The sequence below is a fragment of the Oryzias latipes genome, chromosome 20, assembly GCF_053564925.1.
Source record: "Oryzias latipes strain Hd-rR chromosome 20, Olatipes_Hd-rR_3.1".
Taxonomy (NCBI): domain Eukaryota; kingdom Metazoa; phylum Chordata; class Actinopteri; order Beloniformes; family Adrianichthyidae; genus Oryzias; species Oryzias latipes.
Window position 1 is genome coordinate 4,028,205 of NC_136256.1, and position 23,528 is coordinate 4,051,732.

Consider the following 23,528-nt stretch of genomic DNA (forward strand, 5'->3'; position numbering starts at 1 on the left):
GACCGCAAGGACAAAAGAAAAAGTCGAAAAAGCAGAGTAGGCTGTTCTCGGCTTCCGTAGTTGAGCACCGACAAAGCGCCATTTTATGATGGTTTTCTTTTTAAACTTTATTGAACGCAACAATCCAATACACAACAGTGCAAGACAGAAACAGGAAAGTAACAAACCAGGGGCTTATTATTACATTTTACACAAAGAAATTGAAACTGACGCACAGATCGAATGTTTAAATGTCTTTCATATTGCCAGAGTTTCTTATTGTGTCCTTGTATTGTTTGAACTCATTGATGAAGACAGAAAAATGAGGCGTATGATTTGTAACTTTGGATTTATGAATGTTCCACTTGCATAGAAACAATAAAATGTTAATGATGTATAATTGTTCTTTTTTATGAGATGGAGAGTATGTGAGGCCAAACATAACATGTTCTAAGTACAGGTGGAAGTCTGAGTCAATGTGGGCAGAAATGAAATGACAAACTTTAGACCAGAGTTTAGTGGAAAAGGGACATGACCAAAATAAATGTACAGCATCTTCAGGCTGTTCTTGACAAAAAGAGCAGCTTACATCAATATCTTCTTTAAACCTTTGCAGATATAGTTTGGATGGGTAGAATTTATGGATTAGTGTAACCCTTGTGCTATCCTAGGCACTTTAACATTGGGAGTTGGGTCATCTAGACCCACTAGACAGTGCTCTGAACCTTTTTTCTTCAATGATTTGTGATCTTCACTGGTGTCCATGGATTACATGAAATCTTTCCACCTTTATCCACCTTTGTCATGGTAGGGAGAACACCTCAATGTGAGGGGGGGGGGGGGGGGGGTCATCTAAGATAGCACAAGGGTTAAATGAGATTTCTTTTACTTTATTGGTTAAAAACTGTTTTGCTGGTAGATTCCAGATCTTTTCCCATTCAAATTGGTAAACTAAATTATTCCAATAAGGAACTACATAGGGAATGGAAACAACATCCTTCTGAAAGAGTGATCTTATACAGCGATTTGTGTTACATGAAGAGGAAAAACAAATTTGTCCTGTTTCTATTTTAGTTGGGTCAATTGGTAATAAAGTTGGACTCTGCAATGATGAGCTTTTGAATAACAACGTAACACATTTAGGCATTGATTTTAAAACAATGTTAAACTCCATTTAAGGTATTTTAATGCTATATTTGAGGCAGAGTGCTTCGTGTGACATTAAAGATCCGTTTGAGTCAAACAGCTGATGAACCAGAATCCGGAATTAAATTCCAAATTTAAGTTGGATTCTTAATAAAATGTCTCAGCCAATCTATTTTAAAGGCATAATATATATAACGGTCTTCTATAATGGGCACGAAACTTTCTTTTTCCCAGGAGGGGCCTTGCAAAAATAATTTAGAAGCACTGGATTAAAGTAGGAGGAAGGAAATAGTTGTTTAAGCTTTCCAAGAATAAATGGAGGAGGAAAGGAGCAAGTAGTTTGGAGAATGTTTTATAGAATGCAAAGGTTAATCAGTTTGTGCCTGGAGATTTATTTAATTTAAGGTGTTCAATTCCCATTAATATTACATTTTTGTATTGAATTATTCTTAGCATTAAATCTCCTACTGCTCCTTCAGCTTTTCCTCTGTGTCATCCAGTATAGTTTGCAGGTTGATTTAGTGTTTTTGTTCATTTTCAGTTAAGTAGCAGGAGATTTTTGTGTTGAAGATGTTAATTCTGAAATAAACTTTCCTCCTCACACCTTTTAGCTTTAGCAAATGAGCTTCCATATGTTCTAAACTATTCAGAAAATTCAAATTTTAGGAGTTCCAAATTTCTGCCAAAATGTTTTTCTTAAGAGGCTTTTTGCCAGAAACATTTAATTAATAAGCAGACGGTTTTAGACACATTATCATGTTGAAAGATAAGAGTTATTAATTTCCAGTGTGAACTTCTGTTGTAAGATTTGGAGTTGAAGAGATTTGGATTGAGATAGCTTTAAAGGAGTGGTGAGAATATTTACTTTTATACGATTTTCATCAAAGCAGCTTAAAAAGCTGGTCTGGGATTTATTGCTGCAGGTAAAATAATTTCCATTAGAATTCTTTTGTCTTCATATATCTACTAACTGACGTTTCTGCATGAATTGTATTAAACTGGAGTTATTAGTTCTAGGAGGCCACCAGACCATCCAGAGAAACATTAGAGTCTCCTCCCATCACAATCATAGCGTTTGGACATTTGGATAACCAGTGTAGGAGACGGGATTCTAAGTTGTCCAACAACAAATCATTTTCACACTTTGAGGCGCGATTTTATGTTAGTTTTGCTGTGAGCAATGAAATGCTAAACAATCATGAACCCACCCAAACATTTATGAAGATACTTTAAACTCAAACCAGTTTTTTAGTTTTTAACTTTCACTGAATGGGTAAACAAACACGTGTTAATAAACTGCTCAATAATAATACACACTTTAAACTAAAAATATTCAAGTTTATTTCCTATTTAAATATGACTTTTCTCAGAGCGATGAAACATTGTAGGAATAACTGAATGAAACGCATCAATGGTTTGAGTCCAGGCATCAGATTTTGTTTGGAACAGATGCAGACAAAGGTTCAATGCTCCTCGTCACGTGACGCCCCAGCATTTGGATGCAACTTTATTTCCTGCTTTGCTGTACGCTAAAATGTTTGCTTCAACAGTCCTGACAGGCAACGCTTCAAGTTCGTGGAAACGAGAAAACAACACCTTCAGTGAGCTGTCAGGGATCAGAGCAGCACTTCAGATGTTCAGACTAAATTCAGGGGCAGCTCCTGAATCCATGGCCGGAGTGTCCGCCCTGTTAAAGGAAACGCGCTTTACGGTGCTGCAGTCTGTGCAAGAAGAAACAACTCAACGCAAAGCAGAAGCAATAACCACTTTTTATTCTAGAATCCCATAGCAGGATTTCACTGTTTGCTAACTCTTTTCAGACTGAGAACATCTATTTTATTTAACATATCCTCTTCTTTAACCTGTTTCTGTAAAAATGAGCAAAAAAAAATCCCAGAGGATGACGAGGATTATAAATGGCAGAACAGAAAACATTTTTACAGCAGAAACCCAGAGATTTTATTAGAAAGATGAAACGTGCATCTTTCAAACTTATTTATACAAAACCCCAGCAGATTACATACATACACTGAAGGAAAAAGCTCACTTCTCTTGTCTGGGTATGAAATATTTCCACAGTGAACAGGACACGCGTGTGTGAATGTGAAGGACTTCTTTAAGAGATTTCAGTGTTTCAGTTGAGTTTCTACAAAAGAAAAAGGGCCTTTCAGATAAAAACAGAATCATGTTCTAAAAGAAAGCCATCATTTACAGAACTGTGTGCAGACGCTGAAGGATGGATGGAGGTGTTAACTCGCAGTGGATTCGTCTGAAGAGAAGATTAAAATGAGATTATTATCAGACACAATCTGGATTAGAATGTCACCACTTCCTCTTTTCTAGTTTCAGTCGTCATCTGAGCAGTCGCTCTTCAGGACCGGTTCCTCAGAGGCCGGCTGAGGGACAGCCCCCCTCCCCCCTCACTGCTGGGGCGCGTTGCCGTCTGCGGTGTCCACCGTTCTGATGATGACGATCTGCTCCAGTCCCTGAGCGGGAGACGGCGGCGGTCGCAGCTGCTCCACCAGAGCGTGGAGGGTGTCCGAGTTGATGGTCTGCTCCTGATCAAAGGTCACCTGCTCTGCGGTGGAGAGGGGGAGGGCGGACGGCTCCGGCTTCAGCTCCTGGATGATGGCGGCGTCGGTGGTGGTGGTCGTGTCTGAGGAGGAGGCTGCCGCCGGCGTGGTGGCTCTGGGGTTGGGGGTGGCGGGTTCGGGGTTGGGCGGCTCCCCTTCCGGGATGGAAGCCAAACTCTTGTTCTCCTGCGACAGTTTGCTTTGCACAAACGCGACAGGATGGCTGGAGGCCAGAAGCACCACTGTGGAGGAAAAAGAAGAAGCTGCTGAACCCGTACAACAACCCACATGAGAGCAGGCTTCATCTGCAGAACAAACACTCAAGTCCTCGTTCAAACCTTTGGTACTCTGACCCCACCCACACCTCTCAGTGTGGGTGGGGTCAGAGTGCTTGTTGTGTCCTCAGTCTCATCCAGAAATGATGGATACTGCTGCTGCGTTACTAATCTGTCTGTTGGATTACTCAACAGCATCCTCAGTCTTGTTTCAGAAACTGAACAGCATTGGACTCGTGCTTGGATTTGGATTTTCCAGTCAGTTTCTGCGTCACTCGTCCCGCAGAGCAGCTGGAGGCTGAAGAGCCGTGTGCAAAAGCAAACCTTCGCCCTTTTAGAAAGCATTCTTCTTCAACAACCATATAATAACTAAATGAAGATCTTTTATTACCTCTAAGGCCTGATTTATTCAAACCCATTGATTGATTTTAAGATGTTCAATGCTTTCAGTCATTCAGTCTGTCTTTACTGTTACATGACTGCAATAATCTCCTTTTCATTTTTAGTCACTTCACAGCTTTAGTTATGAAAACACCTTTATGACGTCATGAATTCTATCAGATGGAAAATACAATACAGTTTAGAAATTTGGCAGGAACATTTCTGTCACTCAAAGGACAAAATAACATTTTTATACTCATAACTGTAAAAGAATAAAGATCTAATGTCCAGTTGTTGAGTTTTTAAAAAGACAATAAAAAGTGAACCCTCCTTAAAGATGTTATGGATGTTCTTGTGGCTTTTTTTATGATGGAGGAGAAAATTAGGATTAAAATTGCCTTTTGGAGTATTTCTTTATTCATTTTTTTGTTAATCAGGAACAGATTAAAAAAAATGCGGCTGGAAAAAGATTTCATTTGTGACGTAGAAAATACGCTGGGGGGGGCCACAGTCTCCCTGCTCCGCTCCATTCTGATCATCCACTGTCAGACAAATGGATCCATGAACGTCTATGTTTTCCTGGTCGGACCTGGAATCTGGATCAGAACCTGACGGCTGGATAACTCCGATATTAGTAACCATTTTTGTTGCATTAGCAGTTAGGGAAGCACCAGGCCCAATCAAGTACCGTAATTTCCGGACTACAAGCCCCTACTTTTTTCCTGCCCTTACAGTCCTGCGGCTTATTCAGTGACGCGGCTAATTATTGGATTTTATTGGCGGCCGCCGTGTACATATTTTTGGACACAGTGAATGGTTTGATTTCTCTAACATCAAACACAAGTCATTTGGTTTTCAACACAGCTCTAAGCAGCCAAACAGCATGGACCTGACTTCAGGTCTTAGACACTTCAGTCATGGTTCAACAAAACGAAACACGCATGTCCAGCCGCATCCCAGAATCCTTTGGTGCCATTAGACCCAACGTGCACGTGATCGCCGCTACAATATGATGAAGCTTTCAAGTTAAAAGCAATCGTTAAAAGCAGCGTGAAAAAATCACCAACGGGTTTGGAAAAGCCGGTCAGCTGCGTGACGGAGAGAACAGCGCATGCTCAGGAGTGCATTTACCTCTGAGTCATAGTGACTCGGCTGGCTGCACGTAAATATGTGGCAATAATATCAGCCTTTATTTTGTCGGGACACGACTGGAAACACAAATTGACGTGGTCGTGTTAACGGTTTCTAAGGACTGAGCAGAGATTTGCATTGAAACGCTCACAGCCTCCGTGTGAACTGGAGACATGTTCTCCTTGCTGCTCGTTCACATAGAGCTGCGGGGCCGATGGCAGTCTGAAGGCTCCCACACGTAACAACGCATCCGCCCCTCATACACAAAACGTACAGTATTAAGTCCGATTGCTCTGCACAGACACGATTTGCTCCGTCCACCGGCGCAATGGGGACGAAGCGCTCCTCCCTGTAGCCGCGCTGGCCAGAGCTGTCGGAGTAGATAGGAAGGGGAGACAAGGAGCGCGCGGGAGCGCGGAGGCGTCGAGCCATTCTGCAGGCTGCAGCCAGGGCTTACTCGAGGCGTCCGCGGAGCAAGTGTTTGTTGTGGAAGGAAACTTCTGACCCACGCGCCGCGAGGAGGCGCGCGTATCGCGCTGAGGCGCGCGCTTTTCAGTCGTCGCTGCTTTATTTTACTAGCGTGTTTTTTAAACAGCCCTGTTACTCCCATAACGCTGCCGCGACACAAGCGGAAGGAGAGCTTTACCCGTTCACCCCTCCATGCACTGCTGCTCATTCTTAAACACGTACAACAGAATGGCGAGCCGGGCGTTGGCCCCGCCTTTAGCCCCTAAGACTCATGGGAAATGGGGGATCGCGGATGTAAATTTCCTCATCATAACTGAGGGATGTAATGTTGATTATATGGTTACTGTTTGTAATTTTATGTGTGATACCTAGATTGTCAATAAGTTAAAAAAAAATAATAAAAATAAAAACATAACTGAGGAACTTGTGAACAGAATAGAGGTGCATACTGTTTGGCAGACGCAGATAAACTCAAAGACATGAGCCTGAGGCAAAAATGACTCCACCTACTGTGTGCTAATAAATCACACTTACACTCTGAGTCAGGAAGTGATCCGTCAGGATGACAATGTTGCCTAATTCATACGGCTTGTACCCCGACGCGGCTTGTGTATGTATAAAATTAGTTAAACACGTGAAAATGGGTGGATGTATAAAATTAGTTAAACACGTGAAAATGGGTGGGTGCGGCCTTTGTAGTCCGGAATTTACGGTACTAAGTGTGCAAAAGGTAAACGGATCCAGACATTTTATGGCCAAAAAGTGCAGCAGGATACGGCACTAGTTGGAGCAGGAAGCCCACAAACACAGTTCAGACTTCCTGGCTCAGTAACTTTATTTGATAAACGTTTTTTAACTTGGACTGAGTGTCTCTTGTGTTAGAACGACTCAGGATTTCAAAAGAGAACATGTTATTCACATGCCTGTGGTCCCTCCCACCACTCAGAGGTGAATTTCTAATAAACTCCTGCTGCTCTGCAGAAATTATGTCCTAGAAAACCACACAGGTTTTTGGGTTTGGGCTAAAAAATAGCGTCATCATACATAAAAGACCAGTGGGTATAGATCTAAAGATGATCGGCGTGGGACTTTAAAGAGTAAGCTTTCAACCTGAGTTACTCTTTCTAAAGGTTCCTGAAGGAGTCTCTGTATGTCTGCTGTGTTTGTAGCCAGCTCACCTGCTCGAGCTCTCTCTTTGTGCTGCCGCACTTCGTCGGCGTGAGCTTTCTCCTGGTGTTTGATCATGTTCTTGACGCTGGCGAATCGGTTTCCACACAGCAGACACTGCACCCCCGAGTTCCCATCTGAACGGAGCCGCAGAAAGCAGACTTTGAGTGACGCCGACACAAACCGTCTCATGATGCAGAAGCCCGCTGCGTACGGCAGGAGACTCACCAGGGTGAAGTCGACGCATGTGCTTCTTCAGCTCAGAGGACGTGACAAACTTGGCATCACATTTAGGTTGTGAACATTTGTAGGGCGTCTCTCCTGAAACACAGAGATCAGTGAGACATGAAGCAGCTGCAGCCCTGCTCCTCAGGTTGGACCTGCGCGTCGGCGGTTTCACCTGTGTGCTTGCGAGCGTGAGCGATGAGCGAGGAGGAGACGGAAAAAGACATGCCGCACAGGTCGCACTGGTATGGTTTCTCTCCTGTGTGCCTCCTCTTGTGGTACGTCAGCGTGCTGGACTGAGCGAACGCCTGACCACAGATGTCGCAGACGTACGGCTTCTCGCCACTGTGCAGCCTGCAGGAAACGTCAGAGCAGAGCGACCACGTGAGACCGAAGATCACTCGCCGCCACACAAAAGATGGGCGAGCTGCAGACCTGATGTGGATTTTGTAGTTGGACGACGTGGCGAATTTGAAGCCGCAGCGCTCGCAGGTGTAGGGTTTCTCCTCTCCGTGGTGCATCCGCCGATGGGCAACCAGCTGACACTTCTGAGCAAAGCATTTGTCGCAGTCGCAGCAATTGAACGGTTTCTCACCTGTGAACAGAGAGAGAGGGTCAAACTGCAGGTGGAAGACTTTAAAGGAGAACAAGATTTAGTGACAGATTATCAAAAAAAGATCTACATCCCGTTTTCAAATCTGTGCCAGTTCAAAGATATTAGCGATGCTACAAATTCATTCATTTTTTTCTGTTTATTGTGACAGATGTAGGCTGATGGAGCCACGTTTGTATCGGTGTCTAAGTTCACATTTCCTTGTCTCTGTTCTTATTTGTCTGGACCTTTTGTGCGTCATTTCAGCTTTAAAAAAAGGTAGAATGTTCGACCCCTAAGGTTTTTTTCTTTACGTTTTCTTTATTCTTTATTATTTGTGGTGGGGGTTTGTCCGGCATGATCATCCAACGATCTGTGGATGCTTGAATGTTCATCTACAGATCATTGTTGGTATCTATACAGCATAAGCTTCAGAGTTTGGTGCCATTTTTCATTTGAAATACCAATTCTGTAATTTATCATTATGTTCTCTATTTTCCCTACATCTAAACCAATCAACAAACCAGACTAAACTATTTTTGGTTGTATATACTACTTTTCATAATGAAGCTAATTTGGTTTTGAAATGGAAATGAGAAAAAACTGAATGGATGTTTTCATCTTAATGCATTTAAATCATAAACATATAAATCTTAATTGAATCACTTCAGGAAATATCCAGTCACATTTGTGGACAGACAAACAAACAAAAAGAATAGTTTTTGTTTTTTCTAATGCATTAGGAACCGTTTTTCTCTGACAAAATAAAAGCTTTTGTTGGAAGAGAAACAAGGTTTGCTTTAAGATAAAACAGGCGACACTTTAAAGAAAAAAGGGGCCAAAAGTCTTTTCTCATGTTCAAAAGCCAAAATCAGAAACATAAAAACAATGCTAAATTGTTCAGACTTCAAACCTAAGAATCAATATTCAATAAATCCTAAGTAATGAGTTTTTCTACATGGTGGTCATGACTCACTCCTGACTGTCTGTACAGTAAACTCAAACAGACAAATGTGAAAACATTTTTAGATTCTCAATGTTTTTCCTTTTCTTTCAAACAGGATTTCTTAGCTCCATAAACAGGAAATCCAGAGAAGAGAGCCACAAACCGGAAACAGCATCAGCCAGCTTCCTGCTGAAGGTTACGTGACAGGAAATGGGAGAACAAAAACAACACGGACACCGTCTCCTGGGAGTGGGAAGGTTGTGGTCTGGTTGTGGGCTCACCTGTGTGGATGCGCAGGTGAGTCTTGAGCTGTGTGGCCTGTCTGAAGGTCTTGGAGCAGAAGATGCAGGAGAAGGGCTTGAGGCCCTTGTGGATCTTCTCGTGGCGCCGCAGGCTGCTCACGTCTTTGAACCGTTTGCTGCACTCACTGCAGGTCAGCGTCAGCTCGCTCAGGTCGGACGGGTCCCGCTCCCCAACTTCACCCTCCTCCATCTCATCGTCCAACCCCCCCTCACCGCTCTCGTCATCCTCCTCCTCCTCTTCTTCCTCCTCTTCTTCTTCTTCTTTGATTCTCCTCCTGCCCCGCCCCCTCCCTCTGCCTCGCCCCGTCCTCCTCCTTCCAAAGCTCAGGCGAGGTTTTTTGGGAAGTGACTCCTCCCCCTGTGAAGGGCTCCAGTCAGCAGAAGTGTCTCCAAAGTCCTTCATGCTTGTGTCCGAGTCTCCTAGAAACAGATCGTGGCTTCTGGCCGCTCCTCTTCCTCGTCCTCTCCCTTTCCCACTGCCCCTGGGTCTGCCTCTCCCCCTAGGACTCTGGATTTTGGGGGCACCGTCAGCTAATTTTGGCTCCACCTGCTTGCTGGTAAAGTTCTTCGGCTTCCTGCCTCTCTTTCCGCTGCCAATCTTTTGCACCTCAGGCATGTACTCTTCATCGCTTCTCTCCGCAGCCTCTAAATCCTCATCTCGGGACTCCAGATCCTGGACTCTGGAATCCCCCTCCTCATCTTTCCAGTCTCCACCAATGGAGATGATGGACAGGGGAACGGGGGAGCTGGGGCTGCCGTCAGAGCAGGGACTGCGGGGGGACAGCCCTCCTTCTTTATCCCCCTCGGATGTCTCGCTAGGCTCAGAGCAGTGAGGGAATTCCTCCAGATACTTGGAAGCCTCCGACATTCCCAGGAACACAGCGGCTCGTCGCACCGCCGCCTGCCTGGTGCTGCAACAAAGTCGTATCATCGTCAGCAAACCCTTGAACCCTTGAATTTGACATCAAACCCCAATCAAGCCCTTTACCTGCTGAGATTCATCTGGCCTGTGTAGATGAACTCCAGAAGCTTCTCCAGAGAGTATCGGCTGACCTTGTCTGGGTCCAGAGTTATGACTTCTTCCCCCTTCTCAGCCTGGGAGTAAAAATACTTGCTGAAGGCAGCCAAAATGTTGCGGTGAGCTCTGAACTCCACGTCCTTCACCATAATGGTTATATCACACAGAAAATCCATCTCCCGCTGCTGGTACAGGCGCTGCAGGAGCAGCTTCCCGTGGCCGGAGAGATGAGCCATCGCTGCCGCAGGAACACCAGAGGAGTGCGTCAAAAGCTGCAAACCACACCGGAGTTCATGGTTTTCTTTGGGTACCTGACTTGTACACCATGCAGTTACAAGGGACAAGAATCTTCATAGAAAAAAGTTAAAAACACCTCCTGCTGTGTTTGCAATATGACAACGGCTGTGGAGTCAACTACAACCTGAGGTTTCCACAACTGCACCTGAACTCACCACACTTTAGTTTGTTCAGATGGTGCGAGTCCACAGCGGCATGTTTGACAAAAACCAAACCAGCTATCAGACATGGTGTGAGAGGAGTGATGATAGATCGACAGATAGATGATGTGGGCTGTTCTTTATTCCCAACACGTAAACACCACTGTCCTCCCTCCACTCGTTTATGTCTCCCTTTTCTACTTCTAGAAGAAAGTCTTCACCACGGACATTTCTATTCTCTTCACAAAGTGCATCACCATCTGACGATCCTGAACTCCAAACTTCTCCATCACTTCATCTCTGTTTCCTTCACCCACATGTCTGTTAGAGTTTGGTCCAATCGTCACTCTCTCCTCTGGAGAGCCTGGATCTCCTCATCCATCTCCCTCCAGAATTTCTCCTTCTCCTCTGCAGCTCCTATTCTACCTGGGGGTCATAACCCCTGACAACATTCAACATCACACCTTCATCTTCCAGCTTCAGACTCTTCCTCCTATCTGACCCTCTCTTCACCTCCAGAACCTCCTGATCAAACTCCTCCTTCAGGATCTCCTCCTCTGCTCCTCTTTCCATCCACATCATGATAAAACAGCTTGGAGCTGCTTCCAATCTACCAGTCTGGATCTCTTTCCATCTGAAAACACAGCAGATCCATCTTTCTGCTTTCTATAATGTCGACTAACTCTCTAGTTTTCTTGTCAAAGTTCCTACTTTGAAAGTTTCTCAGTTCTTCTCTCCTGCCTAAACATTTATCTCCGTTTGCACATATGACTTCCTTCTCTCTTTTGTTCTTCCACCAACAGTCGCCCAGCTTCCACCAGAACCCACCAGAATGTCAACAGCACCAGTGGTTGCTGTCGATCCGGACCACGGCCAATCCAGAATAAAAGTCCGGGTGACGATTCACATGACTGATCTGTTTTTGGTTTTATGTCAGTTCCCCTTTCTGACAAAGAACTGCATCTACTGACTTGGACTGGCGCGTGAAAGCGCCGGATTGTGCCCCCTAGTGGCTGCATTGCTAATGGATCTTAAAGCTGTTTCTGTTTGTATTGCCACTCCATCTAGTAATTTTTACATACAAGGCAAAATCCTTATGAAATATTTCAAGTGATTTTGTTGCTTCTAGTTGTATATTTTGCAATCAATACAAATCTCAATCATTTACTTTTACCTCCCATAAATTGGATTAAACACATGATTATATTTAAACAAAAAGTGTATGACGGAAAAATAATGTATTTAAAAGCTTTGCTTGTCATTTAGACATTGCTTTAATTTAGAGCATGTAAAATGAAAAGTCCTTTTCTGTTAAATTACAAAAACAGCCTGTAAACAACAAAGAATAGCTTCTGGTTTGATTTTTGTCACTTTATAAGTCAAAAAAATTATTTTATAAACACTGAAAATACTGTTGTAATAGAATACCAACTGGGAAAACGCAAACACCATCATAAAATTGCAATTACAAGCACAACAAAGTTATATTTTCAAGTGTTTTAAGCCTTTTGAAATGTTTTTTTTTTTATATTTAGGGTAACACTTACTTACCCAGTGGGTGGTGTGGATGGTGCTGCAGAAGGGTCACAGCTTCACCTCTTCTTCAATTCTATTTGCAAATCCCCCTGCAAGATATCATAGAGTGGTCGACATCGATTAAAGTTGTTTAGTGTCTAAAATAATAATAATAATCCCTACATAAACGTCCGAGCACAGGTGAGACTCAAGAGCCTTGACAGGTGAGATGTAGAATCTATTTTGGAAAATAAAAGCTCCCCCCTGCTTCCTGGACAGGCCTTCGTTTCTCGCTAATGCTAACGGCGGTGTCGCAGGTCAATTAAAACGACCTCTGTCGGCATTCAAATGTTTCACGGGGCTTTATAAAAGCTTTGTACACGGAGCGGCCCACAACAGATTGACGTATGCTTCTTATAATTTTCACCGTAGAGGACAAAATGCAATGCTAAAGCTAACGCTTCTGTTCTTGGTAAAAAGCGCGGAAAACATCGAGCTCTTATTTCGAAGGTTTGACGGTTTTACAGGCGGAGTCGAAGTAAGCTACTTCAAAATACTCCAAACGTTGACATTTTACTAATAAACAACTCATATATGCATCAAAAAGAATTACTTTCATTGTGTAAATTTGCTAATATTGTTCTAAATGTTTTTAAAAAAGCAGAAAAGTACCTACTAATATCCGAGATCTCCTGCCATTATCCGTATGACGCAGAAGATCTCGCGAGAGCATCTTGACGGTTACTCTTTGGCTCAGTCAAGATAAGTCACGCAGCGACTTCCGCGAGACGCCGGACCGTAACCATTTCTGAAAACGGGGAAATCATTCCTCATGTGTTTGAATCATAATTAGTTTTGGCGAGACAACTACACTTGAGTTATTTTATGGAAATGGCACAGTTTGAGTCCCCATCCTTTATCAATTTGCATTTAATATAACTGGTCCTCAAACCTTTTACGCAGACAGCTGTATAAATATACTAAAATACATTCTACTACTCTTTAGAGAAAATAATGAAATTATATGTTTAATGACAAATTGATTGAAACTTATGTCTCTTGTGACTTTAATGAATGTTTACTTAAGGAATATCAACAAACCCTATTTTAAAAGGTCATTAAATGTTACATTAATCTAAAGCTCCTTTTGTGTTGTTTTATTGGCAATGTATTTTTTGCCCACAAAAATATATTTTTAATAAAAATAATTTTATTGATTTTAATTTAAAAATATTGCATTTCCTGTATACCTCAGAAAAGGCCAACACTGTAGTCTGTTGGACCACAGGACCGCTATGGGGGGGCAGGTCAGTTCCTGCCTTTTGAGTGTTTTTGACATTTATGTTGTGAAACTGATTTAGTCAGAGCCAGTGACTCAACACCATATCACGAATAAAAGAAAGAATCTACTAGTGAAAATAGATTTTAGAAATTAAAATACATCTTTTAATTCTGGTCTAATCTTGCAGTTCTTTAATTACACTATTTATTCATAAAAACAACGTGTGCTTTTACTGATTGGTGACAATTCAGGATTAAAGTAAACAAAAATGTTTCATTTAATGTCAATTTTCTGTTTGTAATGATTTAATTAGAACAGGGGAAACACATGTTGAGAGAGTTTTCAAGGTGTATGCAACAGTATGGAAAAATTACTGTAACTTTCTTGTAAAAATTATGATCAATAATAACAGGAAACTAACGCCTGAGATGGGAAACTGTGTTTTTCTGATGGTTAAACATATCCCAGATGACTTGGAATATATGTAAAAATAAAAATCAAACAGTGAATTTGGTTGTAAAATCATTTAACTCAGACAAAAATTGCATTCATAGCACAGATCCGTGGACTTTTTTTTAAATCAAATGCTGGGATAGGCTCCAGCAACCTCTGAACAAAAGGGAAAAAATCTGCAAGAAGAGAAAACAAAACAACAATAAATTTACAACAACAAATATGCAACATGCTCTCTGCAACAACAGTTTATCTTTATCTCTTCTTCATAAAAAAGGAAGAAAACACATGAAACTGGATGAAGATGTTCTCTTATCAGCTTCTGTATTTTGTTGATAAATTTGACTCAAACATTACACAAGACTCAAATTGTTGATAAACTATTTGAGTCTTGTGTAATGTTTGAGTCAAATTGACCCAAATGTTAACAACTGTAGATTAAACATTAACCCAGGCGTGTCAAACTCATTTTCACTGAGGGCCACAGGAGCATAGTGGCTGTCCTCAAAGGGCCAGATATAACTTAAAAATGTAACTAAATGCAATGAAAAATGAATGTAACTATTCCTTAATGCTGAATAACTCATTTATTTATTATAACTTTTTAAAGTGACAAAGTGACATGTTTTCTTGTTACTCTAGCATAAATCCTTTTACATTTGATTCCGCCAGGTCAGGTTATATGGACAGTGTCCCAATGTAAAGTTGCCCAATCCCATATTTCAAGTCCGATTCCCCCTAGATATGAATAAATACACACCATTTTTTTATTTTTATGTTTAGAAAATAAAAAATTTTATGCTCTTGCGGGCCACATAAAATTACATGGAGGGCCACATTTGGCCCCCAGGCCTTGAGTTTGACACATGTGCATTAACATGGTATAAATGTTGATTCTTGGCAGGATTTTACTCAGAACAAAACGACCAATGTCATTAACCTCCTTTAACCTTGTTTTAACTTGACTGGAGAAGACAAGCATATTTTTCCAGCTATCTAGAGAAACACATTTTGATAAAGGAATACAATTATTGCTGGTGATCTTGGGAGAAGGTGTCATGGTTGGGCAGGTTGCTGTTCCTCTGTCTCCCTCTTCTGGTCACTCTGATCTGCCTGACTGAACTCTTGGATTATCTTCACCTTTTGGACAGCACTGACCATCTACCACTCCTGTTTCTGGACTTCACCACCTTCCCTCAGAAATACATCAACTGTTTTCTCTAACCAGGTAGATTCCTCTTTTCGTCATGATAGAACAGAGTAGCCTGCAGATGGTGCTAAATCCTCATGGTTTTTTTATAGATATATATTTTTTTTTACAAACTTTATTATATGTAACAATCCAATACACAACAGTGCAAGACAGCAACAGGAAAGGAACAAACCAGGGGGTTATTATTACATTTTACACAAAGACATTGAAACTGACGCACAGATCGAATGTTTTAATGGCTTTCTTATTGTCAGAGTTTCTTATTGTGTCCATGTATTGTTTGAACTCATTAATAAAGACAGAAAAATGAGGCGTATGATTTGTAACTTTGGTTTTATGAATGTGCCATTTGCATAGAAACAATAAAAGGTTAATGATGTATAATTGTTCTTTTTTTTTGAGATGGAGAGTATGTGAGGCCAAACATAACATGTTCTAAGTACAGGTGGAAGTCTGAGTCAATGTGGGCGGAAATGAAATGACAAACTTTAGACCAGAGTTTAGTGGAAAAGGGACATGACCAAAATAAATGTACAGCATCTTCAGGGTGTTCTTGACAAAAAGAGCAGCTTACATCAATATCTTCTTTAAACCTTTGCAGATATTGTTTGGATGGGTAGAATTTATGGATTAGTTTAAATGACATTTCTTTCACTTTATTGGTTAAAAACTGTTTTGCTGGTAGATTCCAGATCTTTTCCCATTCAAATTGGTAAACTAAATTATTCCTATGAAGAACTACATAAGGAAGTGAAACAACATCCTTCTGAAAGGGTGATCTTATACGGCGATTTGTGTTATGTGAAGAAGAAAAACTAATTTGGCCTATTCTCTGTTTTAGTTGCCATTCTTAAGAAAGCTTTCTCAGCCAGCAGAAACATTTTTTTCATGGTTTCACACAGTTTTTGTGATGATGGAGACATAACAGCGAAAAGAACTTAAAAACTCTGTTAAACCACAAAAGATGGCTGTCAATCAGCAGAAGATGGAATACCAACCAATCGACAAAATATGGACCCTTTTTTCTCACTTTATTTTATTTCACAGCACTACCTTATAATGGAAAAATAAAAATTGAAAAGAAAATACAGATAAAAAGAAAGTTAATCAATTATTGAAGATGGTTGAAATGAGTGATTTTTAAGTTTATCACTTCACTTACTCCAAAAAATTGATTCATAATTTTTCCCAATGAAACATAATTTTGCACATAATTTAACTTTTGATACTTGATCAACTTTTGCTATGAAGATTTTTGAAACAGTGTTATGTCTGTTTTACTGATATAGTATTATTTTCTAATCATGTACATGATTCTTATAATTAACATAACCTGCATTTATTTTATTTTTATTATTATTTAGACAACTGATCTGCATTTGCCATGTTGATTTCTAAAATAGTATTTTTTTACATAATAATTAAGTAATTCATCTTTGTGTTTTATTGATGCCTAAGGATTCTTAATTCTGTCTAATAAAGTTATGAACCGGATAATGATAAATCATGTAATAAAATGGTTACGGTAGGGATGTGGCCTTCCAACAAGCTCACTCCTGACTGGTTACAGTGGTTGCCATTGAAACATTGACTCAGACAAATCCCTGCTTATTGTTGTTGTCTGGCTCCAACATGGTAGTCCCTATCAGGCAACTGACTGAATTGACTTCAAATGGATGGAGCTGGTGAACTGAGCCATTTTCTATGGACGATGTCACACTAACTGGGTCCAGTTCTCTGATCCAGTCAATAGGGTCGGCTCCAGACTCAGAACCATTCAGCGGGGATCTTGGGCGCAGCAGAGGATTCCTCCTTCAATTCAGACATGTTTTCCTCCAAATTTGCCTTTGGTAGATCTACAGATGTGTTCATAAGTTTATCCTGGAAGAAATGATGGTTTCTTGGTCATTTTTCAGAGAGTATGAATGATAACATAAAAACCCTTTTAAATCATAAAGACAACAGAAACATCCCAAATGACCCTGATCAAAGTTGACTTCCTCCAGTTCTTAATACCTTGAATTGCCTCTTTTTGCATCAATACCAGCTAGAAGTCTTTCATGGTCCTTGTGGACAAGGTTCTTCATTTTCTCTGATGGTAAAGCATCCCATTCTTCTAGCCAGAAAACCTCAAGTTCCTTTAAATTCTTGGGCTGTCTTGCTTGAATGGCTCGTTTGAAATCTCCCCAGAGGGTCTCAACAGTATTGAGGTCAGGACGCTGAACCTTCACCTCAGTCTGTTGGAACCAGAGACAGGTGGACTTGGCCTTGTGTTCTGGATCCTTCTCATGTTGAAATGTCCAAAAGTGTCCCATGTGCAGCCTCTGAGCAGAAGTGCAAGTGTTCCTCCAGTATCTTCTGATAATGAGCTGCATTCATCTCACCATCATTCAGACCAAGTCTCCTGAGCCAGTGTAGCTCACACATCCCCAAACCATCAGCCATCCGCCTCCGTGTTTCACAGAAGGAACAGTGTTCTATTCATCAAAAGCCTTGTTGACTCCTCTCCAAATGGAGCGTTTATGGTTGTGACCAAAAATGTCAATCTTGGTCTCATCTCTCCAAATGCCTTTGGTCCAGAAGTATGGAGACGGGTTTTTGTTCTTTTTGGTTCATGTGTTTTGCTGATATTCAGAACACCAGTTCCCCTTTTTGAAATGAATAATACATGTTGCACTTTTTCAGGATAGTCAAATGTTTTTAGATGTACCCTAAGATAGTTTGAACAATAACCGTATGTATTTGCACACCAGGGGGCGTGGTGAAAAAAAGTAAATCAGCTGAACTTCCCCTCTTGAAATTTTTTTTAGATGATGATGTATTGATGGAGCATTTCTATGAGGAAATGCATGAGCAAAAGTGGGTATTTTTAATTCAAACAGGATTACTCTGGGCTCAGAGTGACCATTGGATTCCCACATTACAGCTGTTTTTTCTGTGTTTTTTTATTTTTTCAATCTATAAAATTGTAAAGCATTGTAATTTGTAGGATAACTGTATTTTTTAAATATCTTTTTCTTATAAATGGTTGATATAAAACAAACAAATGTGTTTATGGAGCCCCAACATTCATGGAGTTGTCCGGTTTCACACAGAACCTTGTCTTCTGTTTTAGAGGTGGCTGGTGTGGCTATGGAAGATTGTTTAACATCTTCGATGTCCAAATGTCACCAAAGTGATAAGAAACAGCTCGTACCCGAGGAACAGCTACATTAGTTCGTCTGAAACCCTCTTTCAGCAGATAAACATTTGTCCTATCCCCTGCAGGACGAGGAATGCCACGGTTTTCCTCTCAGTCGGTATGCCAGACTTCTTTGGAATGTGTTTTGGATTTGTCAGTGAAGAGCAAGCAGACATTCGGTCACTAAAATCTGACACAAGGGATGATGAACCAGACTGTGACGGATAAGATCTGTAAAAACTGACTGTCTTCTCTTTCCAAGAGCGTCACGGGTTATGATTTCAAATCATGAAGCAATTATGCAAAAGTCATTTTCTCCGTGAAATTGAATTAAAGACATAAAACGTTCAAATATGGATATTTTTTTCATTAAAATGTACCTTTATTTCATCACAGTATACGTTTGTGTTCCGGATTCTAAACGCTCATGCAGAATGGAACACGTTGCCTAGAATAACCAATGATGCTATCATTCTAGAAGTTTTTCAAAATAAAAGCAGAAACAGTGACATGTTAACACTCCATAAAAAGAGACAGCGTCTCACTTTTTTACTTCATGTACAAGTTTTTCCAATGTCTCAAAATGAAATGAAAAAATCATGACATTTAAATGAAGAAGCACCATTCTGTGGTGTCTGTGACTGAAGAGCTGAGCCTCTCTTTGCATGAGGAACATCAGCTGCGGTGTTCCAGCTGTGAGCGGCTCAGGTGGCGTTCAGAGAGTGTCGGTCTGTTTACATGCTGCAGAAACGTGGGCCTCGGTGTGTTTAATGCAGCTTCATTTCCAGTAACACTGCAGTCTGTTGTGACTGGACTGTGAACATGGGTCTGTTTACATAATGTGTCCCAATGTTGTGCAGCAAAGCAGATAAATGTCTTCAGGTTTGGTGTGTGTTTGCGTGTGTGTGTGTGTTTGAATGAACCTGTGCTGTGGTTTATGGTGAGTATGGTCATCAAAGCATTCACCACGAGTTCATCTCTGGCACAAACACAGAGCCTCTAACCTGAATTCCTGACTAAGAAGACCACAGCGCGCCTTAACCAGAAGGCTTTTCCCTCGTTAAAACGACATGACACTGTGCTTGAAGAGTGTTACGCCCCCAATCCCCCGTCTAGTGCCCCAAAGAGGACGCAACACAAAAATGAAGCCCCATCTCCCTCCAGTCTCAAAAGCCAGCACACTTAAAGCAGGTCAAGAGATTTTATTTTGATCGAACCGTAAGAGGAAAGTATTTACTTCAGAGTGGACCAAGGCCAAAATAACAAACAAAAATTGGCCTACCTAACAAGAACCCAAATCTTACCTAGTAAAACAACATAAACCAAAAGACAATAACTTACCTCCCTAACACAACAAAAACAAGAGAAAACATGTTTCAAAATAAATGGCAGTCCAATTCTACAACTCTAAACTCCATATAGCTGGTTTGTGGGAGAGGTGAGAGGTGAGAGATGTCAACGAGCCTCCTCGGGTCTCCTTCCGGGTTCTTTTTATAGCAGGTGTGACTTCCGGCAGCCAATCCACTCCTGGGGCTGGAGCACCACACCAATCGCAGCCCGGCACCTGCATGCCATGTGCAAGGAGAAACAAAAGGAGAGCACAAAACAGAAAAACGTTCTGGGACGTAACAAGAGCAACACACTCAGTATGACACACAAAGATGACAATCTAAGCTTAAACACCAATAGGGCTGTAACGAATAATCGACTTAGTCGAGCAATTCATTTCCCTTGAATCGACCTATAGTATAGGTCCTATACCAGTATAAAATTGATTCAGAATAGAAAAATTCAATTAAACTAAATTTATTTGCATAGCGCCTTTCATTAATGTCAAACATAAAGTGCTTGACAAAGCAAATAAAATACTCATTCAAAATGCAGTGTTTAAAAGCAAATACGCACAAAGAAAACCTTAGGGTCTGCAAGGGTTCATTTCTTAAAAGCAAATCACTTAAATAAGAAGGCCCAAGACCATTCAAACATTGAAAAATCACTAAGAAGGTTTGACAGTATTTATGTATTTATGTAGTTTAGTTGAGCTACAGCAACTGGACTATGTCTCTTTGGATTCTTTCCACTGAGCATGTTCCTTTCCTTTAACATCTTTCCCCACACCCTGGTATGAACCGGTGTCAAGGTTATTTCTGAAAACACAAGACAGTATTAACAAAGGAAACAGACACCCAGAGCCAGGAGGGCTGGCAACAGACAACCCTTCTGCTCCAAACCGCTCTTCCTAAGGATGTCTGTTCCAACCTCGCACTTTTATTTAGGTCTCCCTAGTTAGATGGGGAGTGAATTATCTATTGGTCACAAGGTAGTTGTCAATCATTTTCTGCGGTAATCACAGGAAGTTCTGTCTTTCATGATCAAAACATCTCACATTCCAGACACTTCTTTCCTTACTGCTGAAGTGATCACTTTTTCTGAAATGGCACACGGAAAGATTCCGACCCAAACAACTTTAATTGTGTAAGAAAAACAGAACATAACAACTGTATTAAAAACAGAAGTTTGAATAATAAAGAAAAAATATACATTGAACATATTCTCCCTGTTTATTATTCTAACAGCTGCATTCTCACATCATAAATAGACAACTTCATTTCTGAATTTTCTGTCTACTAATCATTTTCACGGTCCTGTTAAAATGTACACTCAGAAGAATGTGTTGCTTTAGGAGTCCTTTATTCACTTAGGCATGTTGGTCAGAGTGGTCAGGGGAAGTGAACAGTTGTTGGAGTTGGTAGGTGTCGTTTTCGTCCTCCTCTTCACTGTCCTCCACATCAGCCAGCAAGTTACCCCATTTCAGGCTGTCCCGGTGCGCGGAAGGCCACATCTAAGATCCGTAAGATGACTCCACGGATGCACGGACTGCAACAGCATCCACACAGGGTCAGCAAGGCTGCAAAAACTGCCACAGACAGGAGAATAGACGACATCAGGTTTTTGTACCTGCCAAACACCATCATCCACTGGTCCCACATTGATGTGTCCACTCCAGAATGAGCCTTCATTTTCCTGCTTAATGTCCATAGACCCTTTGTGTTATTAAGGATGAAGGTACAGCATGAGTCTCCAAACATGCTGCATACTCCACCCTTCTCAGCCAGAAGCACGTCCAGGGCTGCCATGAGGGAAGTTGCTCTCATCTGCTCATGGACTGCTGTGAACATCTCTTTGGAATAGTTAGCCAGTCTTTGCACATTGTAATGTATGTAATTCTGTCGACGTTCTTGTTAGGTGTCACAGGAAACAGTGCACTTAAGATTGGGATGTTCTAGAATACAGCTGCAACTTGGTCTGCCAGCTTGTATTCGTCTGGAACACCTATCGGGATCCCAATAGCATCGATGTAGGTGGGATCATCTCCCCACAGTTTGTGATGCACTGCTCTTTTGGATAGGTTGCCAGGGATTCCTTGATCTTGAATTTGAACAATATTATAAACAAAAATGAATCGACAGAAAATGCTACAACATTCACCGTAAGGGCAAGATTTATCGGGGCACAAGTGTCTGCTACACTATCCGGTAATGCGCTGCGAAGCATGTCACTGCCACAGTACCACCAGGTGTCAGCTCGCCTTTGTACCAATGGGGTGGTGACTTTATGGACTGATAAACACGGACTGGCATCGATGTGACCCATGTCAGACTTGTTTCCTGTTAAAACAAAGCAAGTCAAATTGTTTGCTGCAACATCAATGCTCAGTCAGTCAATCAAACTTTTTTTATAAAGCACTTTTCATATGAAAGTATAACACAAAGTGCTTTACATAAAAAAGAACAAAATAAATAATATGAAAACAAGTAAAAAAATTAGAATAAACAAGCACAAAATCAATAAATAAATAAAAATACCCCCCCCCCCCCGCCCGCTTGTACCTACACATCCCCCCCACATCTCCCACCCCCAATGAGAAATAGAAACAGGCTGAGCACGAAAACAAGATGTTGGAAACGCTGATAATTGGAACCTCCCTCCATGTGAACAGCCGCACAATCGGCCAAATGCAGCATCACAGTGGGGACCGCTCCACCACAGCAAAGAGGTGATGCAGGTCCCCATCCAGAGCCGCAGTGGCTGAACATTAGCCGACCCAGAGGGAGGGGTTCCAGCTGAGGAAGCACCGGAATAAAAATAAATGAATAATTAATAAAAAGAAAATGGAAAAGTAAACATATTGATAAAAGCTATAAACAATAAAACTGTGAAATAACGTAAATTAAAATTAAAGTAATAAATTAAAATCTAGTGTAAGTTCATTAAAAAAAAAGGATAAAACGGATAAATAAAAATAAATAAAACAACTAAATAAATAGTGGTAAAAAATGAGCTAAAAGCCAGGTTAAAAAGATGGGTCTTTAGCCTTTTATTTAAAACTTCAATGCTCTCTGCGGCTCTCAGGTCCTCTGGCAGACTGTGCCATAAACGGGGTCATAGTGTTGAAACGATGCCTCTCCGTATGTTTTGGTTTTTACAGTTGGAATGGTCAACAGACCAGTGCCAGAGGATCTCAGGGTCTCAGGGTCCGCGACGGTTCATACCTTCATAAAGATCTGATAGATAAGAATGCGCAAGACCGTTAAGATATTTAGAAACTGTTAAAAGTATCTTAAAATCAATCCTGAAGCATATGGGGAGCCAATGCAGCGATTTTAAAATTGGGGTGATGTGAGCCCCCCTCCTGGTCTTTGTAAGAAATCGTGCAGCAGAATTTTGGAGAAGCTGAAGGTTCCTAATGTTGGCTTTTGGAAGACCAGCAAGCAGGGCGTTACAGTAATCTATTTTACTCATGATAAAAGCATGCATTAGCATCTCCATATTAGCAAGAGAGAGTAGTGGGCGTACCCTAGCCAGATTTCTAAGATGATAGAAAACCAGTTTTAACCACCTGTTTTATATGTGGGATAAAAGTTAGCTTAGAGTGGAAAACAACGCCCAGGTTTCTGACTGTTTCTGAATGGTTTAATGAAAGTTCTGGTTGATGCTAAACACAGGTTTTTCTTTTGGTGATTTTAATATCTTTTTTTTTTTTTTTAAATACCACAAAGTAGGTATCACAATTGCTGTAGTTACACAAATAGGAAAGCTAAGGTCCCTTTAAAGCCACAAGTCCCATGTTCTTTAACAACTTGTTTCATACTGGTCCTGCTCAGGTCAAGTCTGTAGGCTCTTCAGGTCCACCCCTAACGCTGCAGGAGCCCTAAGAAATGCTTAACCGGGTTTGAGACGTCA

The 23,528-nt window shown here is 41.1% G+C and overlaps 1 protein-coding gene across 18 annotated transcripts; it reads right to left on the reverse strand.

Annotated features, from left to right (window-relative positions):
* Positions 1 to 2,876: 2,876 nt before the first annotated feature.
* mynn (myoneurin) lies at positions 2,877 to 12,964 on the reverse strand. Of its 18 annotated transcripts, none has more exons than XM_078938858.1 (10): positions 12,832 to 12,964; positions 12,192 to 12,265; positions 10,350 to 10,441; positions 10,174 to 10,280; positions 9,165 to 10,096; positions 7,781 to 7,940; positions 7,521 to 7,699; positions 7,349 to 7,441; positions 7,132 to 7,257; positions 2,877 to 3,940 (listed from the first exon to the last, which is right to left on the reverse strand). In XM_078938858.1, the coding sequence occupies exons 3-10, from the start codon at positions 10,437 to 10,439 to the stop codon at positions 3,546 to 3,548; spliced, it is 2,082 nt and encodes a 693-aa protein (XP_078794984.1). In that variant the 5' UTR covers positions 10,440 to 10,441; positions 12,192 to 12,265; positions 12,832 to 12,964; the 3' UTR covers positions 2,877 to 3,545. The 18 variants fall into 18 exon arrangements, with proteins under 18 accessions (XP_078794984.1, XP_020568150.1, XP_078794983.1 ...); XM_020712491.3 differs by having other exon boundaries at positions 10,350 to 10,475; XM_078938857.1 differs by having other exon boundaries at positions 10,350 to 10,475; positions 12,188 to 12,265.
* Positions 12,965 to 23,528: the final 10,564 nt, after the last annotated feature.